Below are 22379 nucleotides of genomic sequence, written 5' to 3' on the forward strand. Positions count from 1 at the left end.
ACCTGCCACCTGCCTGCCCCGTCGCGACACACTGACTTGACCTCTGACCTTTCTGGGTAGTGTGCGCGCGCGCGCGTGTAAATCATCGGCTCTCCAATCGCGTCTGCTCCGGGGAAGACGGAGCTGGCCGCCGGCACCCGCGGGCCTCACCTGCCCCACAGGCTCTTGGCAAAGAGGACATGCACTACTCCCCGGGCGCGAACCCGGTTCCGGGCGGCCGGGTGTACCCCAACGCACGCCTGCACCCCAGTCACCGGCGCGGGTGCCCCTCGGCTCCCCGGGGACCCGCACCCCGGCTCCCCCGGCGGCGGCTGGCCGGCGCGCCAGGGCAGCCTCCCGGCTTGGGGAGCCTGCGAGTGCCCGCTGTGCCGTAATGCTTTGCGAGAGAAAGGCTTTGCACGATAGACGTTTCTAGAACTCAGAACCACGACGCCGTGCGGGGGCAGCTCCCAGCGTCACCCAGCCGCCAGGCTGAGAACAACGAAGCTCTGGCCCGCACGTCGCGGCTCGGGTTTCCCCGCCCCGGCCGAGCGTGCGCCAGGCGCATGCGCAGTCCCTGCGCGCGCACCTACCTACCCCCCCCCCCCCCGTCGTCCGGGCGCGCGCGCCAGCGCGCACGGAGAAGCTCGCGGTCGCTCAGTCGCGCGCGCCGGCGCTGCTCGGCGGCTCCCGGGACCCGAGGACCTGCGCGGCCGGCAGCGGCGGCGACCAGCGGCCAGCGCTGCAGCCCCGGGGAGCCCGGCTCCCGGCTGTGAGGTGAGCGCCCCCCCCCACCCCGGGGCGAGCGGTTTCTCGGAGTCGGGCGGGCGGGAAGAGGAGCGGCGAGCGTTGGAGGGCCGGGGACGCCGCGGCGGCGGGGATCCGCCTCGCCCGGTGCCGAGCCGCCGCCTCCTCAGGGATCGTTCTCCGCGTCGCGGCCAACACAAAAGCCGTGGGCGCCGGGCTGTGGCGCGGGGTCGGGGCGGCTCCTCGGGAGCGAGCGGGGCCCGGAGCTCTGGGGGGGCCGGGGGGGTCGGCGGCGGCGAGTCCGGGGCCGCGGGCTGCCCCGGGGAGATGCCCGGGGGGAGGCGGTCGCCGCGTCCGCCCCCCGGCGCCGGGCAACCTGTGCGAGTGTGGCCGCGGCGGGCCGGGTCCTCGCGCCCACCTGCGTCGGGAGGGAGGGCGGGAGGGCGCCGAGCCGGGGGTGGAGGCGGGGAGGGCGCGCGGGGCCGGGGGTGGAGGACAATGCGCCCCGCTCCCGCGCCGCCCCGCGCCCCGGGTCCCCCTCCCCACCTCCCTACCCCCCCCCCCCCCAGCCCCGGGCCGACCTTTGCGGCCCTGAGCCTAAAACAAAGTTGTCCCTTCCCGCCGGGCCCTTGGCCGGGTCCAGCGCCGCCCCCGGGGTGCCGGCCTCGGGGTGGCCGAGGCCCCCCGGTCTGGAGCCGAGCCGCGTTTAACCCGGCTGGGGCTGCACTCCGCGTCCCCGCGCTTCTCCCGAGCCCCAATCCTCCACGGAGGGAAAAAGGGGTTTTCTTTATTTAAAATGGGGGGGGGGTATGGAACAAAAAGCACATGCCATTAATTTAGCCACGGGCGGAGACAAAGTTGAAGAAACACACCGGAGGCCCGGGGTTTTTGTTGTGAAATAACACCCGGAATGTTGCATCTCGTGTAACTATCCGGTAGCTGCAGCTCAGCACCGACCAGCCGCCTCCGAGACGGTGCCACAGACAGGTATTCCCGCGAAAGCCTGCGGTTCGAAAAGTCGCTCTTACACCCAGGATGTGTTATTAATAGGATCTGGGTTACTTTGCGAAGCCCACACCTAAGGAGCCAGCAAACAAAGACCTGACCGACATTGACGATGTTGCCTCCTCCCTCAGCCTTCTTGAGCCCTGAACAGTGTGCTGGTGGCATCACAGGCAAAAAAAAAAAGAAGGAATAGGAAAATAAAAAAAAAAAAAAACAACAAAAAACTTGAGTTCTGTTATTAAGCAGCTACTCCAGCAGATAAGGCTTCCCATTCTTGCTTTGAATTAAATCAATATTTTTTTTTCCTTCGGAAAACAAACAAAAACATGTGCTTGCATTATCGAAAAGATTCAGTTAGGGAGCAGAGGAAAGACATAAATGTTTGGGTGGGCTTGGAAGGCTAGAACTATAGATAAAATGTGAGATGCAATTTTCCCCTTTACCTTGTTGCCCTATCTGTAGCAAACACGGCATGGGGCTCTCTCATCCCCAGATGCTTTGAAACTGTTAAGAAAATAAGTGAATTTTGGCTAAAGTCTGTCTTTCCATTGTGTTTCCTCCTCTTTTTCTTTTCCCCTTACCCACTACTAATCTTCTCTATCTCCATCTCTCTCTCAAATCTAACCGTGTCTCATTAAAGGAGAAAGGACTATAAGATCGTTTCTTCATTTCAACGACTGTATGTCTTTCAGCTTTATTTTGTTCTGTGATTTTTCTTGGGAGTTACATATCTGAGATATTTGAAGTATAGTGGGTTGCAAGGAATTCAGTAGCAAAGGGCACATTCTTTCTTTGTGTGGTACAATGTGAAAGCTTTATTAGGAGAGAGAGGAGGTTTTTTTTTTTTAACCCTCAATATATTTTTTCCACTTGACCTCTGGGGAAAAATACCATTGCAACTTAACATTTTATATTAGTTTGTTAGTAAAACTCCTAAGTTATACTCCAAACTTTGAAACTTATTAGTTTATGTTAGGATACTGTTGACTTTGTTTTCTTTAGGAGACGAGTGATGGGAAACAGTTCTTAAAAGAATAGTATTAGCTGCAGGTTTTAATCCCTCCATACTCTAGAACTTGAGAGCCAGGTGAGGTGGTTTGTGCCTTTAATCTTTGCTACTCAGGAAGCTTGAAGGATTGAAGCTTGAAACTGAGGATTGAAATGTGCCACCAGCTCAGATATAAAGGTTTGCTAGCTTCCATCTACAAAATAACTGACCAAAAACAGGGCTGGAGGAATATCTTAAGAGGTAGAGTACCACCAAGAAAGCAAGTAAGCCTAGAGAGATCCATGTCCTGTGTTCAAACCCCATACCATCACCCCACAAAAGAGAGAGAATTGTGGGTGGGAAGAGAACCAAGTCTAGTTTAGCATATCAAGGCAGGAAGTAAGACCCTATCTTAAAAACGACGAGCAAAAAACAAGACGGGAGGTATGGCTCAGTACCATGTCTGCCTATCAAGTGCAAGGCCCTGAGTTCAAACCCCAACGCTGAAAAAAAAAACCCAAAGTAAATACATACTAAAAATACGTACTAAGAAAGATCTGTGTCAGGATGCTGAATAAAGAAAATTAGGTTTTCAGTAGCAGTGTTTCTGTAGGCTAGGAATAGACACTTGAAGATCACAGTTCCTGACTAGCTAGGAAAGCGTTTTAACTATGGTGCCAAAAATGAATTCCCTCTTGGCTTTCCAGTTCATCATGCTGAGAACTATTGATAGTTTGAATCCAAGGAATGCATTGCAAATGAAGTTTCTGATGAATATACAAATGTGTGTTAGTAAGAACAAATTCTAGTCCCCACGTTTTGTCTCACTGAAACAATTCTATAGTTACAACATATGAGACATTCAATTTTGTTAAGGGAGAGGGCAAGGTCTTGATATTTTCTGATGAAAATCTGGAGAATTTTCTGATGAACAGATCTTAGTTGGAAAAGGAAGCTTGGCTGGAATTTGTGCTTGAATTTGTTTTGTTTTAAAATTCCAGATCCATCTTTTCCCTTCAGTTTTATTTCTAGGTTAATTTAAAAAGATCATAGAGTTTTGGACTCTTAATATTGAATCCCAGACTGAATTTTGATGCCTACTGTTAATTTTAATCATGAACCAACAAGTATTTATTTTTCCCGTGTTTATTTTCTTAAGCCATTATCACTCAACTCACTGAAAGCTTTGATTATTTGTTGTAATGTGTAGATGACAAGGTGGACTTTAAAAATCAAAGTAGGAAAGATCAGAAAGAGATATTAAGTAAGAAGCCAATATAAACACTAAAAACATAGCATCCAGGAGCTGGATGCTGGTAGCTCATGACTGAAAGCTACTCAGGAGGCTTGAGATCTGAGGAGCGCAGTTCAAAGCCAGCCCTGTGGCAAGAAAGTTCATGAGACTCATATCTCCAGTTAACCACCAGAAAACCAGAAGTGGAGTTGTAGCTCAGCTCAAAATGAGAGAGTGCTAGCCTTGAGTGAAATAGCTCAGAGACAATGCCCAGACCCTGAGTTCAAGCCCCACGACTGACTGCCAAAAAGCAAAAAACAGCCGGGAGGCGTTTTTTTGGTGTCAATCATGGGGCTTGAACTCAAGGACTGTACACTGCTTCTTAGCATTTTTGCTCAAGGCTAGTACTCTACCACTTAGAGTCACTGCACCCCATCCAGCTATTTTGGTGGTTAATTGGAGATAAGAGTCTCATGGACTTTTTTTCTACCTGAGCTATCTTCCAACTACAATCCTCATAACTCAGCCTCTTGAGTAGCTAGGATTTACGGTACAGGTACCAGTGTCCAGCTAGGCAATATTTTGAAAATTTATTTGTTCTTCTGGGAGTCACACTTTTTTCCACCTGAATTCTTTGTGTCTGACTTTATAGTGTGGGAAAAATCTTCCAGAGGTGCTTCCTGTCCCTTTATATTGTTTTATGGTTGTCCCTCAGGACAAACACTGATCTTTTACTCATTTCTTTTGTCAGTTGGGGGGCTTGAACTCAGTGCCTAAGCACTGCCCTTGAACTCTTTCAACAGAAGAAGAAAACTGACAATAATAGGGGAATATCAGATTCTTGACATTGTACATTTGTAAAAATATCACAGAAGCTTAAAATATCTAGTTCCCCTATTCCTCTCTCCAGCTCTGTGTATCAAACCTAAGGCTTCACCCAAGCTAGGAAGTATTTTAGCTTGAGCTACATCTCCAGCATTAGTCCCACTTTTTTTCTAATGAGATGTTAACCAAATAAGTTCACATGTGTAGGCCCAGGGCTGGCTTCCCTCCAGTGGAGATGGAGACTTGATGACTTTTCTGCCTGTACTGGCCTGGTATGGCAATCCTTCCAGTCTCTCTGCCTCCCTTGCAGCTTAGGATCCACACTATTGTGGGATCTTTTAAACTTTTCTGCCTAGATTGGCCTTAAGCCAAGATCCTCCCATTCTTAACCTCCCAATAACAAAGGAGCCACCAATACCCAGTTTACATGTTTTGTTGTGTTGGTCCTGGGGCTTGAACATAGGGCTTGGGTGCTATCCTTGAGCTTTTGTGCTCAAGGATACTACTCTACCACTTGAGCCACAGTTTTATTTCTGGCTTTTTAGTGGTTAATTGGAAATAAGAGTCTCTTGGACTTTTCCTTCCCCAGATCTCAACCACTTGAGTAGGCAGGATTGCAGGCATGAGCCACTGATGCCCTGCAATATATGCTTTTTTGTTGTTGTTGGGTTATTCTATTATTCTATTTGATTTTTTTTTGAGCCACTGGTTCCTGGCAGGTTTTTTTTTTTTAAATTGCGAAAATACTGTACAGAGGGGTTACAATTATATGGGCAAGATAATGAGTACATTTCTTATCAAGCATTGTAGCGTCCTCCTTTGTTTCCCCTTCCCTTGATTTTTTTTTTTTTTAATACTGATACTGGGGCTTGAACTCAAGGTTTCATGCTCTCTTGGCTTTTTTGCTTGAGTTTGGCACTCAACCATTTGAGCCATACCTTCATCTACTATATGTCTTTATTTTTAAAGTTCATGTTATACGTATTACTATTATATACTTTTAATTATTCAGATTTAGGATAGCACTTCTTAAAACCCAACTTAGGCAGCACTTGTAACCTGGGAAGATGAATAGAATATATATTATCTTCCAGGATTCTTATTTCTTAGGCCTGAATCAGTTGTACTTTTAAATTAAAGAACCAGTGTTGTGGGGGGAATGAAAATTCCTTAGCTGCGATATTTAATCTGCCTGTTTCGTTTATTTTTTTCTCACTGCATTCTATTGTTGTTTCCCCCTTTTACAAACGACAGTTTTGCCATTTTCATTATTGTCTTTGTGCAACGTAGATTTTATAAAAGCACTTTGATACAGGTAATTTGGATGTTGCAGTAATATATAAGGAAACAGCTATAAGAAAGTGGGAAGCTGGGGCTGGGAAGGTGGCTCAGTGGTAGAGTGCTTGCCTTACATGCATGAGGCCCTGGGTTTGATTCCTCAGCACCACATAATCAGAAAAAGCTGGAAGTGGTGCTGTGGCTCCAGTGGTAGAGCGCTCCCCTTGAGCTGAAGAGCTGAGGGACAGCACCCAGGCCCAGAGTTCAGGCCCCATGACTGGCAAAAAAAAAAAAAGAAAGTGGGAAGCTTCACTTGCAAGGGAGCCAAAAGGAGTAAGTGAGAGGAAATTGGGTATCATAGATGAAGCAAGCAGAAGTATAAGGGGGCATTTCAGATCATTTAAAACACTCAATGAGGTATTGTTTCTTAAGTTGTGGTTTTTTGTTTGTTTGTTTGTTTTTGTCATAGGGCCTGAACTCTGGGCCTGGGCGCTGTCCCTCAGCTCTTGAGCTCTAGGCTAGCACTCTACCACTTGAGCCATGGCACCACTTCCAGCTTTTTCTGCTTGTGTGGTGCTGAGGAATGGAACCCAGGGCCTTGCGCATGCAAGGCAAACAGTCTACCACTGAGCCACCTTCCCAGCCCCTGTTTATTAAGTTTTATATAGTATTCTTCTTTGGAGCATAAATATGAAACCTATAAGCACTCAAGAGATTAGGCTAAGTGAGTTTTTTTTTTTTAATTCTTGGTGGTGTTGTATAGATACTTTATGGGGAATAATGTTCCCTTCGATTGTTTTTTAGTTGCAAGTGAGTAAACATGCGTCATAAGCTGTAGACTACAAAGACTGAACTGACTTGGATGTTTTAATACTGTAATCAAAGCTTTCAACAGTTACTTGACAAATATTTAGTCACATGTATAATTGTTACCATGCTACAAGGTAATTACAATTAAATATGTTTTAACCGTATGTAATGTCAGCTTTTTATAGCCAGATCTCAACATTTCTGAGACTACCTGAAGGAGGGGGAAAAAATACAGCCGACAAGCTGTCGCACAAATCTGGTGTAGTGAGATTGAGACTCTTGAAACAGGGAATGCCACAGAGTTCTTTTCCTTTCCACCAATCAAGGCCATCTACTAGAAATTGGGAAGGTATAGCCATTGTTTCTGTTCTCTTTAACTACTTTTCTGCTTAGTAATGAAAGCTGGGGAAACAGAGGTCTCAGTCACTGGTAGTTAAGCTCTGGATAGAAATTTTCCTTGCTTTTCAGCCAACTAAGTTCCAGGTCTCAAGGTGTGAGCCACCAAGGCTGCTAACATTTGAGTTGTTCTACTAACCTGGATCTCTGAGAATTTCTGAACCTAAATTTCTAATATGTTTTTCTCAACCTAGGTCATCTACAACAAATCCTGAAATAGGAGTATAAATAAGAAACAAAATTTAGTAGAAGCAAAAGTAATGTTTGTTAGTAAACCAGATCAGAGTAAGATAGCTTAGAATATGCAGAATATGCTTAGAATATCAGACCTGCCTTCCATTCTACCCATCAGCTTCCAGCCCAAATTGAGAATCACACTTTTTGCTTCTTGGAAAATAGGGACAAGTCAGGTTCTCAGTGGAAATAGTAACAACCATTCCTATTCCTGTTGTATGCTTTTAGGAATGATTTCTATTTTCTGCAGTCAGATTGTGCTTCATGACCATTTGTTGGTTAAATATTTGTAATTCAAGGGCTACTTCTACTGTATTAATTTATTTTTGTGCTATCTGAGAAGTTGCAATACTGGGATAATAGTTTTAGACCCTCTGTCAGTTTAGTATTGATTGATAGAGACAGTGCTATCAACTGTAATTCAGTAACAAAGATCTGTTTAATACTCTTTTACCATTTTTTTTTGGGGGGGGGGGTCCGGTCGTGGGGCCTGAACTCTGGGCCTGGGCGCTGTCCCTCAGCTCTTCAGCTCAAGGCTAGCGCTCTACCCCTTGAGCCACAGCACCACTTCCGGCTTTTTTTTTTTATGTGGTGCTGAGGAATCGAACCCAGGGCCTCAGGCATGCAAGGCAAGCGCTGTACCACTGAGCCACCTTCCCAGCCCCTCCTTTACCATTTATAAAGTACTTTTGCATGTATTATCTCATAATGCATGTATATGTCATCCTATGAGAGATGGTGATGGAATCATTTTTCATGAAGAAAAATTGTGGGTTCAAAGAAGTTAAGTGATATATATTATCTTTTTTTTTTTAGTGATTTATTTATATTCACAAACCTAGAAAGAGGCTTAAAGCTATCTTTTGGTTTACTTTTCAGACCTTTGCAGTTGTTTCCTGTTAAATCAATTAGCGTAGTATTAAAAGACTAAGGCACACATAGGAAATTTAAAATCCAATAATTTAGTTTACAAAAATATTTTTATATTTATTGGACTTGAACTCAAGACTTCATGTTCTTCCTTAGTTGTTTTTTTTTTTTTTTTTTTTGTCAGTTGTGGGCCTTGAACTATGGGCCTGAGCACTGTCCCTCAGCTCTTCAGCTCAAGGCTAGCGCTCTACCACTTGAGCTACAGTGCCACTTCCAGTTTTCTGGTGGTTTATTGGAGATAAGAGTTTCACGGAGTTTCCTGCCCAGGCTGGCTTTGAACCAAGATCCTTAGAGCTCAGCCTCCTGAGGAGCTAGGATTATAGGTGTAAGCCACGGGCGCCCAGCTTTCCTTAGGTTTTTTTACTCAAGGTTGGCACTCTACCACTTAAGCCATACCACAACTGGCATTTTGGTAGTTAATTGGAGATGAGTCTTTCAGATTTGTCTAGCTGAACTGGCTTCTAACTGAGATCCTTAGATCTCATCCTTCCGAGTGACTAGACTTATGGGTGTGATCCACTGGCACTTGGTACAACAAATATTTAAATATAGTTTAGGACAAAAGTGTAAGAATTTTTCAAAATGAATCAACTGTGTCTTTAGCAAATAAAAAAATCAGATATGATAGATCAGGCAAGCAGAAGGATAAGGGGGCATTTCACATCATTTTAAACACTCAAATGAGGTATTTTTTTTTTAAGTTTTATATAGTAGACTTCTTTGAACCATAAATATGAAACACATAAGCACTTGAGAGATTAAGCTAAGTGATTTTTTAAAAAAAATTCTTGGTGTTGTCATATAGATGCTATATGGGGAATAATGTTCCCTTTGTTTAATAGTTGCAAGATCAGAAGTTAAAAAAAAAACATGAGGTATCGAATATATATGTGTGTGTATATATGCACACACATATAGCTAAGGAAAGAAAATTGAATGTCTTTTGAATGTTATTTAAGGACCAATTGGCATATCTATTACATATCATATATGTACATATTATATATATGAAAACTATCTCTGTGAAGTATGCATGTATTTTTTATACTAGGTCAGTTTGATGTCTCATCAAAGATTTTAATGTCAAGTCTATAAGAGGAAATGACTAATTTCTCTCATTTTCTTAATAATGCTTTTCAGATATTTCAATCAAGGAAGAAATAGCTCTTCTCCTAAGATGGAATCTGTGATTTGGGAATGTGGTTGATCAACTTGATATGTTGGCCAAATGTGCCCTATATAATAAAATGAAAAGAAGAGACAAGATGATGTCATTTTCCCATATTGTGAAACCAAAAACAAATGCCTTTTGTGAGACCAAGCTAACAAACCTCTGACAGAGCAAAGAGCGTTTAAATGTTTGAAGAACTTAACAGTAAGATACCGAAGAAGTGCTTTCATACTGAGACCTGAAGGTGTATATTATTCTAAAATATGTATTGAGTAGGCCTGGTCATCCAAATCTCATTCTGATCCAGGAAGAATGGCTATGAGTTGGATCATCTTCTATCTTTGGCTCTTGACCATGTTTGTGGGGCATATAGGTGGGCACAGTTTGTTTTCGTGTGAACCTATTACCTTGAGGATGTGTCAAGATTTGCCTTATAATACTACCTTCATGCCTAATCTTCTAAATCATTACGACCAACAGACAGCAGCTTTAGCAATGGAGGTAAGACCTGATTTGCCTTTTGACATAGCTTATAATTGCTTATAATTTGATGCGTTCCATAAACAACAGGAAAATACGCTATTTTAAATGGAATCTTATACATTTGAAAATTCATGTATTTGGTTCATACTGTAATAGAGCGAAAAATTCATGTTTGGTAACTGCTACCCTTGATCTATTGTTTTAGACATTGTGTTTTTACAGAGGAATTTGAAACACTGGAGACCAAGAGATAATAGCCATTCAGAAGTTTAAAATTGTGCAAGTTGTGATGTGATTACAGCTCTGTTGTTTGGCTGAACCTTTGGAAAAAGAACAGACTAAGAAGTGCAGCTCAGTCATTAAATGTTGAATATAATGTGATTTTTTTTTAAGAAAATGAGTCCGTTAGTCAACCCTTAGGCTTATAGTATTTCAATTATCTTAAGTACTCAAGATAATTTCCTAGTTATAGTGTTCACATCCAGTTACGAGTAATTCCCTTTTGTAACTGTAACCCTCTGTGTGTATGTAATATTATATGTAGCATATATCTATATCTATATATATCACTTTTCTAATAACAATAAAAAAAGGAAAAGAAAAGTGATGACTCAAACAATAAAATAATTATATTACTTGTTCTTGGCCTCTCAGAGTTTTATGAAAATTGTTGCCTTATTTGAATTTTTCTAATAATTCTTCAGGGACTCCTTAATGATTCTACTTCAGAAATGATGCACATTAATGGATGTAGTCAATAGTAGGTTTAAATACATGTATACTTGTGTAATGATTTTAGAATTGAGAACACTTTCTAGCAATGTTAAATTGCCCAAGTTTCAACTTTCCCATCATGGTTTCTTTGTTTATAAAATAAATCTAATAATGACCATACAGGCTTTTGTAATTCAAACCAAAAATATACTCATAAAATACTTGGCATATATTTAATCTATGATAGGGTTTTTTTTTGTTTCATTTTTACCATTTATAAAGATAATGTTTTATCCTATGGTGTTTGATTCATTTGTACAGTGCTTTTAGCAAATGGAAGCCTACATGTTTTGGAAATTTTTTATTTTATAGTAAAACTTGAATTTTTATTTATATTTTGTGTCAGTCATGGGGTTTGAACTCAAGGCTGGACGCTGTCCCTGAACTTTTTTGCTCAAGACTAATGTTGTACCACTAGAACCACAGCTCCCCTTCTGGCTTTTTGTGGAGATAAGAATAATTCAGATAAGAGATAAGATAATTGGAGATAAGAATCTCGTGGACTCTTTTGCCCAGGCTAGTTTTGAACTGAGATCCTTAGATCTCATCCCCCAGAGTAGCTCGAATTACAGACCTGAGCCACTTGCCCACCCACAACTTTATTATTTGGAGGTAGGTTAATGTTCTATCTGGGAAAATTTGTGGAAAGATTATGATCATAGTAAGAAACAAATCATAAAGATGTCTTGAGTTCAACTTTTCTACAGAGGTTTGAACTCGGGGCCACACTTCCTTAGCTTGTTTGCTCACAAAGGAATTTGGAGATGAGCAGACTTTTCTGCCCAGGATGGCTTTAAATCATGATCATCTGGGGCTGGGAAGGTGGCTCAGTGGTAGAGTTCTTGCCTTGAGCTGAAGAGCTGAGGGACAGCGTCTAGGCCCAGTGTTCAGGCCCCACAACCGACCCTCCCCCCCCCCCCCCAAAAAAAAAAAATCATGATCATTTGGATTTCAGCCTACTGGGTAGCTAAGATTACAGGGGCAAGCCACTAGTGCCTGGCTCCAATTTTTATTTATGTGCTTCATGATTTCATAATTTCTTTTCTACTTTGATCTGATAAAATGTTATTGAAGAAAAGGATTATAAAACTCATCTTTTCTGGAATAATAAAGGACAATGCTTTTATTTAAAAAATTCTTTTGTTATTATAAAGGTGATGTACAGAGGGGTTACAGTTACACAAGTAGGTAACTAGTACATTTCTTTTTGGACAGTATCACCCCTCCCCTCACTCTCCCAAGCTCCCTCTCTCCATTCCTACCTACAAGTAGTATAGTTCATTTTCAAAGTAATGGCTGGTAAATAAATACCACTGCTACATTTCCCTTGTCTCTCCATTTCTGTGTGGACAATTTCTTTCTTTCTTTCTTTGTTTCTTTCTTCCTTCCTTCCTTCCTTTCTTCCCTTTTGTCATAGGTTGAACTCAGGGCTTAGGCTTCTGTTACTCAAGGCTAGCACTCTACCATGTAAACCACAGCACCACTTCTGGCTTTTTCTGTGGTTACTTGGAAATAAGAGTCTCACAGACTTTCCTGCCCAGGCTGCCTTTGAACCGCAATTGTCAGATCTGTCTCCTGAGTAGCTAGGATCACAGACATGAGCTACCGGTGCCTGACGACAATTTTCTTTAAATTATGTATGTTTGCGACTTTTGACTTAGCCAAGGAGCAGATTTAAGATTTTGGACAAGTTACTTAACATTTTTGAACTTGTTTTTCTTAATTTGTCAAAAAGTAATATGAATAAAAATATCTGGAAAGGTAGCTAGCACAATGCATGGTACAAAGATATCTGTAAATGTTAACTCTATTCTACATTATCTAGAAAAATGATGTATTTGCCTCAAATGAACTTGTATCCTTAGTTTTAGGTTCATGGGTTATTTGTAATGAGGGCATGGCAGGCTTTCTCTGCCTTCTTACTCTAGATATTGTTTTGGCAATGAGCTTGCCATTGTGTGAATTTTAGTGATTCTTGGGAGAGCTTCTAAAGAGGAAATAATTTCTAGATGAAGGCCCCAGTGACTTGAAGTAAAGTTGGAGATATATGCTTGTTGCATGATCTGGACATTGATGGTACTTACTGATGGACAGAGTTTTTGAATGTAAATTTTTTTATCATACTAAAGGATGAGAAAATTCAGACAACAACATGCCGATAGTTATTAATAAAGCTTTGCTTCTCTCCCTCTACTCATTTAAGAACTTTGTAAATGAATCTACCAGCTCCTCAAAGAGTAATTGGAGCAGATAACCCTAGCACACTCCTGAGTGTTCACTGTAAACCTGGATGAGCTGCATGAGTGTTAGCTTTGTGTAGTACTAGCAGGCCCAGGCTTTAAGCTTGCCTGAGATTCCCTGTGATTCAAAACAAGTGCTTGAACCAGGATGGTATATGAACAATAAAGCAGGGTGCTGCCTGGTGGTGTATATAGGTAATTCCAGCACTTGGGAGGGGAGGCAGGAGAGCTTGAGCCAGCTTGAGCTACATAATAAGATCTTGTCTTAAAAAAATGAGCCAAACAAAAACAAGCTAGGGACAGGATGACAGAAAAGTCCAGAAACTGGGTTATTTCAAATCACAAGTTGGGTGTTCTCACATTTTATATAAACCTCCATGAAGCTGGGATTAAAGGCATGTGTCACCACACTTAGCAAAATTATTGTTTTAAAGTCACTTAACTATTTCTTCCCCACATGATTAAGCTAAATACAAAGATGGCATATATGTTTCGTTTTGATATGAGGGATAACTTTTTTTTTTGGTCATACTGGTGTTTGAACTCAGGCTTGGCACTTGCTTGCTCTACCACTGAACCATGCCTCCAGCACTTTTTTTCATTGGCTATTTTTGAGATAGGGTCTCATTTCCTGCCCAGGAACATGCCTGGACTGCCATCCTCCTATTTTAGGCTTCCCACTGTAGCTAGGATGACAGATGTAGGCTACCATGCCCGGCATCTTTCATGATTATTGATACACAAGGATTCATTATACTGTTGTTCAGAGTATGAAATTTTCTCTGGGCATTAGTGGCTTACAAATGTAATCCTAGCTACTCAGGAGGCTGAGATCTGAGGATCACGGTTCAAAGCCAACCCCGGGCAGGAAAGCCTGTGAGACTCTTTATCTCCAGAAAACTGGAAGTGGTGCTGTGGCTCAAGTAGTAAAGTGCTAGCCTTGAGTTGAAGAACTGAGGGACAGTGCTCAGGCCCAGAGCTCAAGCCTCATGACTAACCAAAAAAAAAAGTATGAAATTTTCAATTATGTGATAGTGACAAAGTTAGTCTCCTTGTGTTGTCATTAGAAAAGAATTGGTATGAGGATCAAATAAGATATGTGAAAAATTTTTAAATATTAGTGCCAATCTTTGTCCATGGTATTTGAATGCAAAGCATGATAGACATTCAGAAATTGGTTCTTTTTCTCCTTGCCTTATTATTCCTCAGTTCATCTCAATTGCACTGAACTTCTTAGCATTCCTTAAATCCGCTAAGTCTGTGCAAATTCTGTCTTTGAGAGTCTTCCAATATCCCTTTTTGGTGATATCTTACTTAGTGTACAGGTCTGGCTTAGATATTACTTCCTTGTGAAACCTGGGATTCTCAGTTAGTGACTGTCATACTTACTATTGTTTTTTCTATGTACCTCTGTTTTAGTGTTTATTTTTGGAGCTGGTTCTGGAGCTTGAACTTGGGGCCTAGGTTCTGTCCTGAGCTTTTTTTGTTCAAGACTGGCACTCTAACACTTGAGCCACAGCTCCACTTCCAGCCTTTTGGTAGTTAATTGGAGGGTCTCATGGACTTTCTTGCCTGGGCTAGCTTTGAACCTCAATCCTCAGATCTCAGCCTCCTTAGGATTACTAGCATGAGCCACTGGTCCCAGCTTATCCTTAATTCATCTTTGTATGCCCAGTACTTAACAGAGCCTCACATACAGTAAATGCTAAATAAATGTTTGAATTAAGTACACTGTAAATCCCTTAGAGATGGCAATGTTGATGATTATGTTTCTGGTGTTATACCTAAGCTCTTAATCTCCTGGGGATGTAATGAATAGTTTGGAGTAAATGGTGGTAGTATCACAGGTCCAAGGTTACCACACACCTGTGAGCACTTGTAGGTTGCTTTCTTTCAAAGTGATTTGGGACATTACATTGCATGCTTGCATTTACTAGTGATGTAATAAAGCCAAGCAGTGAGAAGTGATCTGATAGGGTTTCTCTAAGGCCAGAGTGGTTATTCCTGAATTGGCTTTCTTTTGCTACTTTCTTCATTTAGTGTTTGTAATTTTCTTTTTATTTGAAGTATTAAGGATTGAGCCCAGGGACTCCCTGTGCAAGGGAAGTGCTCTTTCACTGAGCTCTAGCCTCAGTCCATAAGGCTTAATGTGTATTTCTAATTGTTCTGTAAAGAAACATATTGTACTTTGTTTTTTTCCTGAACCTAGGGTTCATATGTGCTGAGCAGGTGCTCTGCCATTGAGCAACAGTCCCAGCCCATTCATTGTGCTTAAAAATACTAAAATTAGGCAGGTGACAGTGGCTCATGCCTGTAATACTAGCTACTCAGGAGGCTGAGATCTGAGGATCACAGTTCGAAGCCAGCTAAGCAGAAAGTCTGTGAGACTCTTACTGCCAATTAACCACCAGAAAAACAGAAGTGGAGGTATGGCTCAAAATGGTAGAATGGTAGCCTTGAGCAAAAGAGTCAGGGACAGCACCCATGTCCTGAGTTCAAGCCCATGACTGGCAAACAAACAAAAAAAAACCCTAAAATTAGTAAAGAATTCTTAGTTTAAAAGCTTTCCTTTTTTGTCTATTTGCAAGTGCAAAGCCTAAAATTTAGTATTTATTAATATTTTAATTGAATTTATAAGGAACAACTCGGCAAATGTCATCAGTAGGGCATAAGATGCTTTCACAAAGAAAAACCTCAAGCCGGACATGGTAATACGTGCCTATAATCCCAGCACTTATAGATGGGGCAGTAGGATGGTGAGTTTGAGGCCAAATCTACGCTCCCAAAGCCAGACCCTGTGTCACACAAAAAAGGAAATGTCTGTATTAGGAGGGAACAGGAAAGTCTTCAAGTTACAGAAGGACTTTCAAAAAAACCCTCAAATGTCAGACACGGTTTTTTGTTTGTTTTTTTTTTAAGAGGTAATGGGCTGGCAGAGGTGGTGATAGACCTGTAATCCCAGCTATGTGGGGGTAGAGATCATGAGGACTGCATTTTAGGACAATTCAAACTATAAGTTGGTGAGACTCTTCCCCCACTTTCCTTTCCTCCCCCTCAACAAATAAGCCAGTGCATGCCTTTGTAACCTCAGCCATTGGGAGGCGTAGGTTGGTGGATTGAGGCCTTTGGCCAGCCAGTCCTAAGCAAAAATAACAGGAAAAAAAAAAGTTGGGAGTGTGGCTTGAGTGGTAGAGCTCTTGCTTATCAAGTGAGACACCAAGTTCAGATGTCAGTACGGCCAAAAATTAATAAATTAAAAAATAAGAGTGGCTTGAGTATCATATAATAGGAATTATTCAATTTTATAAATTTTTTAGAAAATTAAATTTGTTTTATTCTTACAGTTCATGAGTTTAAAATACATGCATCATTCAGCAGATTCACTTTCCCTCTGACCTTTCGTTTAATGTTTATAAGGTTATTTCCTCTAAACAAACCATGTAAAGCAGCTATATTTTGCTTTATTTTCTGCATGATGATGGTGGTGCTGGTGGTGTTGGGGATGATGGTTTGTGATGCTGGGCATTGGCCCAGGTTCTCATGTGCTCTTGTGAGTGCTTACCACTGTGGCTATGGACCAACTCTAAAATGGCATTAGCAGCCTGTTTTGTGACCAAAGTAAACCAACCTGAAATAAGAATTTCCTAAATGGAAAATTGCATATACAAGTAGTGAAGAATTAATTGCAATTAGTCACTTGTGATTTTTTGGGAGGAGGGGAAGCAGTGATTTAAAAAATTTTGAGTTGATTTTCTCATGTGATAAATTACTTCAGAGGAATATCATTAATCATGAAACATGAGTTTTGTTTTGTTGGTCTTGGGGCTTGAACTCTGGGCTTGGGCGCTATCCTTCAGCTTTTCAGCTCAAGGCGAGTGCTCTACCACTTGCTGCAGCGCCACTTCCAGTTTTCTGGTGGTTTTATTGGAGGTAATAGTCTCACATACTTTCCTGCCCGGGCTGGCTTTGAACCGCGCTCCTCAGATCTCAGCCTCCTGAGTAGCTGGGATTACAGGTGTGAGCCATGGGCACCCAGCTTAAAGTGGTGTTTTTGAGACAGGCTATTGAGAATATTAAAAGTTTACTTACTACTAAAGCAAAGTCAGACTTAGGGACTGCCCGGGCACTCCACATACAAAGGTGAATAGTTTCCTTTAATAATGGTGATTATCTGTGCAAATCAGTTTCCTGAAAGACTACTGCAAAGTACTTAACATGGGATCATGATGTGTTAAAAATTCAGATATGAAAAAGGAAAGAAATCCATAGGATTAAAACTGTTTTTACAAATCTAGAGAGGTTCTTTTTTAGATACAAAATAATTCTTAAAGTTTCAGTTTTTTCTTATTAGAAACTTTGTTACAGAAAGTTTTTAAAAACCTCTTATTTTTACTCAAAATTATTCTAGAGCATCTTGGAATAATTTCTTATTTAAATTTAGATCTGAAATAGCTATGGATACCATTTTTGAGTTTTCAAGGCCATTTATTCAGCATCTGATTACCCATTTAGTGAATTTAGTCAGGATATTCCCAAACCCAGGAGGGTACAGTTTCTATGGTTACCAGACCCTTTGTAGAGTGACAGAGGTTGGAATTCTGATTCTCATGAGTCAAATATTGGCCTTTGACTCTGTCCCCTTTTCACAGCCCTTGCTAAGCGCAGGCTGTTGCTCTGCTTGAAGGCTTGTCAGCTAGCAGGTTCCTATGGTAACAGGAATGGAAATCCAAAAGAAGAATGGAAACACAAAAGCTTGGTTGATTTGAATTTAGACAAAGACTCTAGGGTTCCATGTAGTGTATCTTTGTTGTAGAAACTAGAAATTTAATTTTCAAAAGTTACACTCCAGTTTGCAAACTTCCCATATTCAGGTCTTGATTTAGTGAATGAAAGTATTTCTGTTCATGGAAACAATCAGTAAGACTTTCCCTCTTTCTGCTGCACAGAACTTTAATATTCTCTCTCTCACACACTCTCTCTCTCTCTCTCTCTCTCTCTCTCTCTCTTTTTGTCAGACATGGGGCTTGAATTCAGGGCCTGGGTGCTGTCCCTGAGCCTCTTTGTGCTGAAGGCTAGTGCTGTACCACTTTGAGCCACAGCACCACTTCCGTTTTCTGATGGTTAATTGGAGGTAAGAGTCTAAAGGACTTTTCCTGCTGGGCTGGCTTCAAACTGCAATCCTCAGATCTCAGCCTCCTGAGTAGCTTGGATTACAGGTGCGAGTCACTGCCAACTAGCTGTTGTTATTTGCTCTCAACTTTTTAAATATTCACGTTGTCTCATTTAATTTTGATTTTTCTTGTTAAAATTATTAATGTTAGCCGGGCGCTGGTGGCTCACACCTGTAATCCTAGCTACTCAGGAGGCTGAGATCTGAGGATCGCAGTTCAAAGCCAGCCCGGGCAAGAGAGACCGTGAGACTCCTATCTCCAATAAACCACCAGAAAACCGGAAGTGGTGCTGTAGCTTAAGTGGTAGAGTGCTCGCCTTGAGCTGAAGAGCTGAGGGACAACGCCCAGGCCCAGAGTTCAAGCCCCACGACCGACAAAAAAAAAAAAAAAAAAAATTATTAATGTTAAATCAAGGCAACTGTGTACTTCAAAAAGTATTAGCGTTTGTTTCTATATTTGCTTACTATGAAAAATGTTAACATTTGCTTCTATATTTGTTGAGGTGTAAGGTTTGTACTATAGGCTGCACTCATTTAGAGTGCTCCTTTTGATGGGTTTTGTGCTCTATGGCACCAGAACACTTGCATCACCCCCTTCTGCAGCCCATCTTCCTCTCTGCTCCTGCTCCCACAGCCTCTCACCTGCTTTCTCTTGTTATGGGTCACATTTTCTAGGGGTCCCTCTTCACCTTGCCCTACTGGAGTTTGAAGCTATGTTATTTCAAACAAGTTAGCTTGCTTTCTATGTCTGATTTTTCTTCACATGTATATTAAAATGGAATTGGTAACATTATGGAATTGCTGTTTGACTGAAATGAGATCATGTATAGTGTAGCCCAGGCTTCTTAGAGCTAGTGAGTAGAGAGGTATTATTCTGTATCTTTAGGTTCAGTGTACACAGCACTCAAATCAATTTTATAATTCATGATGGGGCTTCCAGTTGGAGATTTGGCTAACATATTAATGCTATCTGATTGGTATTTTGCCTATTGTTTAATACCAAACATGTTTGAGACTTGTTATATATGTGTGTACATGATAGATGTACGTATATCAGCATGTGAATTTAGTACATATTCTACTTTTAATTTTAAAGTAAGTTTGGGCTCACAGAAAGTTTCAAAAATAGTTTATGTAGGTTCTGTGTTCAATCTTTCCTGCCCCAATCTTACTACTTTATATGACTGTAGAATATAGTAAACATTGATTCAGTCTATAGACCTTGCCATATTTCACCAGATTTTATATGCACTCATTTGTCTGTATGTAGTTATGTGTGTGAGAGTGTGTGTACAGGCCTTGCTGTTATCATTTTATTACTTGTGTAAATTTCTGTGGCCACTGCTATAGTAAAGATAAAAAAAAACTCTGTTATGACCAAGGAATTCTCATATGCTTTCTCACTAGTCTTTCCCATCCTAACTGCAAACAAGTACTAATCTTTTCTCCATCTTTATAATTTTGTAATTTCAAGAATGTTATGTACAAATGTCTTAAGCCATCTTGTGCTGCTATAACAGGCTATCACAGACTGAGTATTAAAGACAGATTTATTTTTTCATGGTCCTGGAAGGACCATGGAAGTAAGTCTGAGATTAAGGTACTAGCATCTGGTGAGGGCTTGCTTTCTTCAGAACAAAGAATAATAAGAAAGAGATCATGTACCCCGCACACTCATGAAAAGGGAGCCAAACTTGGCCTTTTATAAGGAACCCACTCCACAATACGAATTCTCTCGTATAATAACAGTATTTATTCAGGAGGGCAGATACCTCAGAGCTTAATTACTTCTTAAAGGACCTACTTTGTGTGTGGTGTGTGGGTGTGTGTGCACATGCACACATGCAGGCCAGACCTGGAGCTTGATCTCAAGACCTGAGTACTGTCCCTGACCTTCTTTTACTCAAAGCCATCTACCACTTGAGTCATGGAATTACTTCTGGATTTGGACATAAAGAGTTTCATAGACTTTCCTGCCTGGGCTGGCTTCCAGCTATGATCCACAGATCTTAGTCTCTTGAGTAGCTAGGATTGTACAAGTAAGCCACCAGTGCCTGACTATTCCTTTTTTTGGGGGGATGGGGGAAAAAAGCAGTGGGCAGTCCTGGGACTTAAACTCTGGGCCTAGGCAATGACTCTGAGCTGCTTTTGTTCAAGGCTAATGCTACCACTTGAGCCATAGTGCCACTTCTGGCTTATTTGAGTGCTTTATTGGAGATAAGAGTCTCATGGACTTTCCTGCCCCAGCTGGCTTCAAATCTCTCTCCTCAGATCTCAGCCTTCTAACTAGCTGGGATTACAGGCCTGAGCTACTAGCGGGCTCCTACTTCTTAATACTGTAACAATGACAATTAAATTTCCAACAGAGGAATTTTGGAGAATACATTCACACCATACCAACATGTATTCATTCAGTATGGAATCTTTTAAGATGTGCCTTTTTTCTGTCCAAGTTGTTACTTATTTCTATTGCTGAGCAACATTTTATAGATGACCCATAATTTGTTTAGTCTTTTCTCCCCTAGAAGGACATCTGTGTGGTTTCTAGCTCTTTGTTTTTACAAATAAAGCTGCTATGAGCCTTTGTAGATAGTTTTTGCCGATCGATAGTGGGGTTTGAAGCCTGAATACGGACTTCCCATTAGCTTGCTTGCCTGGTCCTTGTGCGGAGGAATTTCATTATACATCAGTGTAGAAACAAGTTAATTAAGTCTTAATCCACAGAAAGGCTAGGTGGTGAGAATATCTATAACCAGTTTAAAATCAGCAGTCTTACTATACAAATGCAAGGGAAAAATACTCAGTAGTCAAAAAATGCATATTTCTGGGATATTCGATCTACTCCTGTGATTATAATGGTTATTTAAGCACGGTTTTATGTTCAGGATTACTTTTTTCATTGCCTTAATATTAAGTTACAGTATAAGTTGTATTTATAGCATTTGGTTTCAGATTTTTTTTGGCCAGTAGTGGGTCTTGAACTCTGACTTTTAAATGTGATTCTCAGATCTCAGCCTCCTGAGCAGCTAAGATTACAGGTGTGAGCCACCAGTGCTTAGTAATTTGATTTCAGTTCAGAACACTGTTTACAAGTTTGTTTGTTTGTTTGTTTAATGTGAAAGAGAACGAGAAACTTAGCCAAAGGTGAGGGCTTTTCTCTCACCCAACCCTCTGAACAACTGTTACCTGTAACTACTTACCTTCTCCCTCTCCTGCCCTCCTTCACTGCTAGTCCTCTCTTTTTGATGTACATGAATTGAAGAAAATGTGGGAATGGACATAAAGAAAATCAAACCCTTTTGATCCACCATCAATGAGTAAAACAATGAATAAATTACCCTTTTGAGCTTTAGTGCCTATGGATTGTGGCTTTTTCTCTACGTAAAATGGGTTACATTATTATTCTATGTTATTATTAGTGGTTCTCAGACTATTAATATCACCTGAAATACTTAAAGTATGCAGAGAGACTCTGAGATATACCTTATACTTAACCAAGTCAGAATCTGAGTCAGGGCTATAGCTGAGAGGATGTTTTTTTGTTTTTTTGTTTTTTTTTTTTTAAAAAGCTCCTCTTTGGAAATTTTTACTAACCTATTTGGAAAGTAGAGATTGCAACTTGAGGCCAGCCTGGAGAAAAATTGAGATTTCATCTCAACGAGTCGGGCATGGTGGTACATGCCTGTAATCACAGCTATGTGGCAGACTATAGATTGGAAGCATGGTCTATGGGCAGCTGTGAATGAAAACATGAGACCTTATCTAAAAAATAACTATTAAAAGGACATGACCTACCAGGGGCATGACATACTTGGTGGAACACCTGCCTAGCAAGTGCAAGGCCAACTTCAAGCCCTAGTACGATCGACAAAAAAGAAAAAGGAATTTTTAATAACCTGCAGAGGTGGTTTTCCTTTTTTTTAATTGTGAAAATACCATACAGAGAGGTTACAATTACATGGCCAAGATAATGAGTACATTTCTTATCAAGCACTGTTGCCTCCTCCTTTGGTTTTTTTCTTTTTTTTTCTTTCTTTTTTTTTTTTTTTGTTTGTTTTGGGTCCAGTCGTGGGGCCTGAACTCTGGGCCTGGGCGCTGTCCCTCAAGGCTAGCGC

The 22379-nt window shown here is 41.3% G+C and overlaps 1 protein-coding gene across 2 annotated transcripts in view; it reads left to right on the forward strand.

The window, feature by feature from the left end:
• Positions 1-671: 671 nt before the first annotated feature.
• Positions 672-22379, forward strand: part of Fzd3 (frizzled class receptor 3) — a 55549-nt gene continuing 33841 nt past the window's right edge. Inside the window, exons 1-2 of one of the 2 annotated variants that reach the window (XM_042699836.1) lie at positions 672-756; positions 9567-10098. In XM_042699836.1, the coding sequence (XP_042555770.1) occupies positions 9910-10098 (189 nt within the window). In that variant the 5' untranslated portion in view covers positions 672-756; positions 9567-9909. Of the gene's footprint in view, positions 757-7171; positions 7216-9566; positions 10099-22379 lie in introns of those variants that run through there. The other variant, XM_042699837.1, reaches the window with a different exon arrangement.

The sequence above is a fragment of the Dipodomys spectabilis genome, unplaced genomic scaffold, assembly GCF_019054845.1.
Source record: "Dipodomys spectabilis isolate Male_0828 unplaced genomic scaffold, ASM1905484v1 ptg000263l, whole genome shotgun sequence".
Taxonomy (NCBI): domain Eukaryota; kingdom Metazoa; phylum Chordata; class Mammalia; order Rodentia; family Heteromyidae; genus Dipodomys; species Dipodomys spectabilis.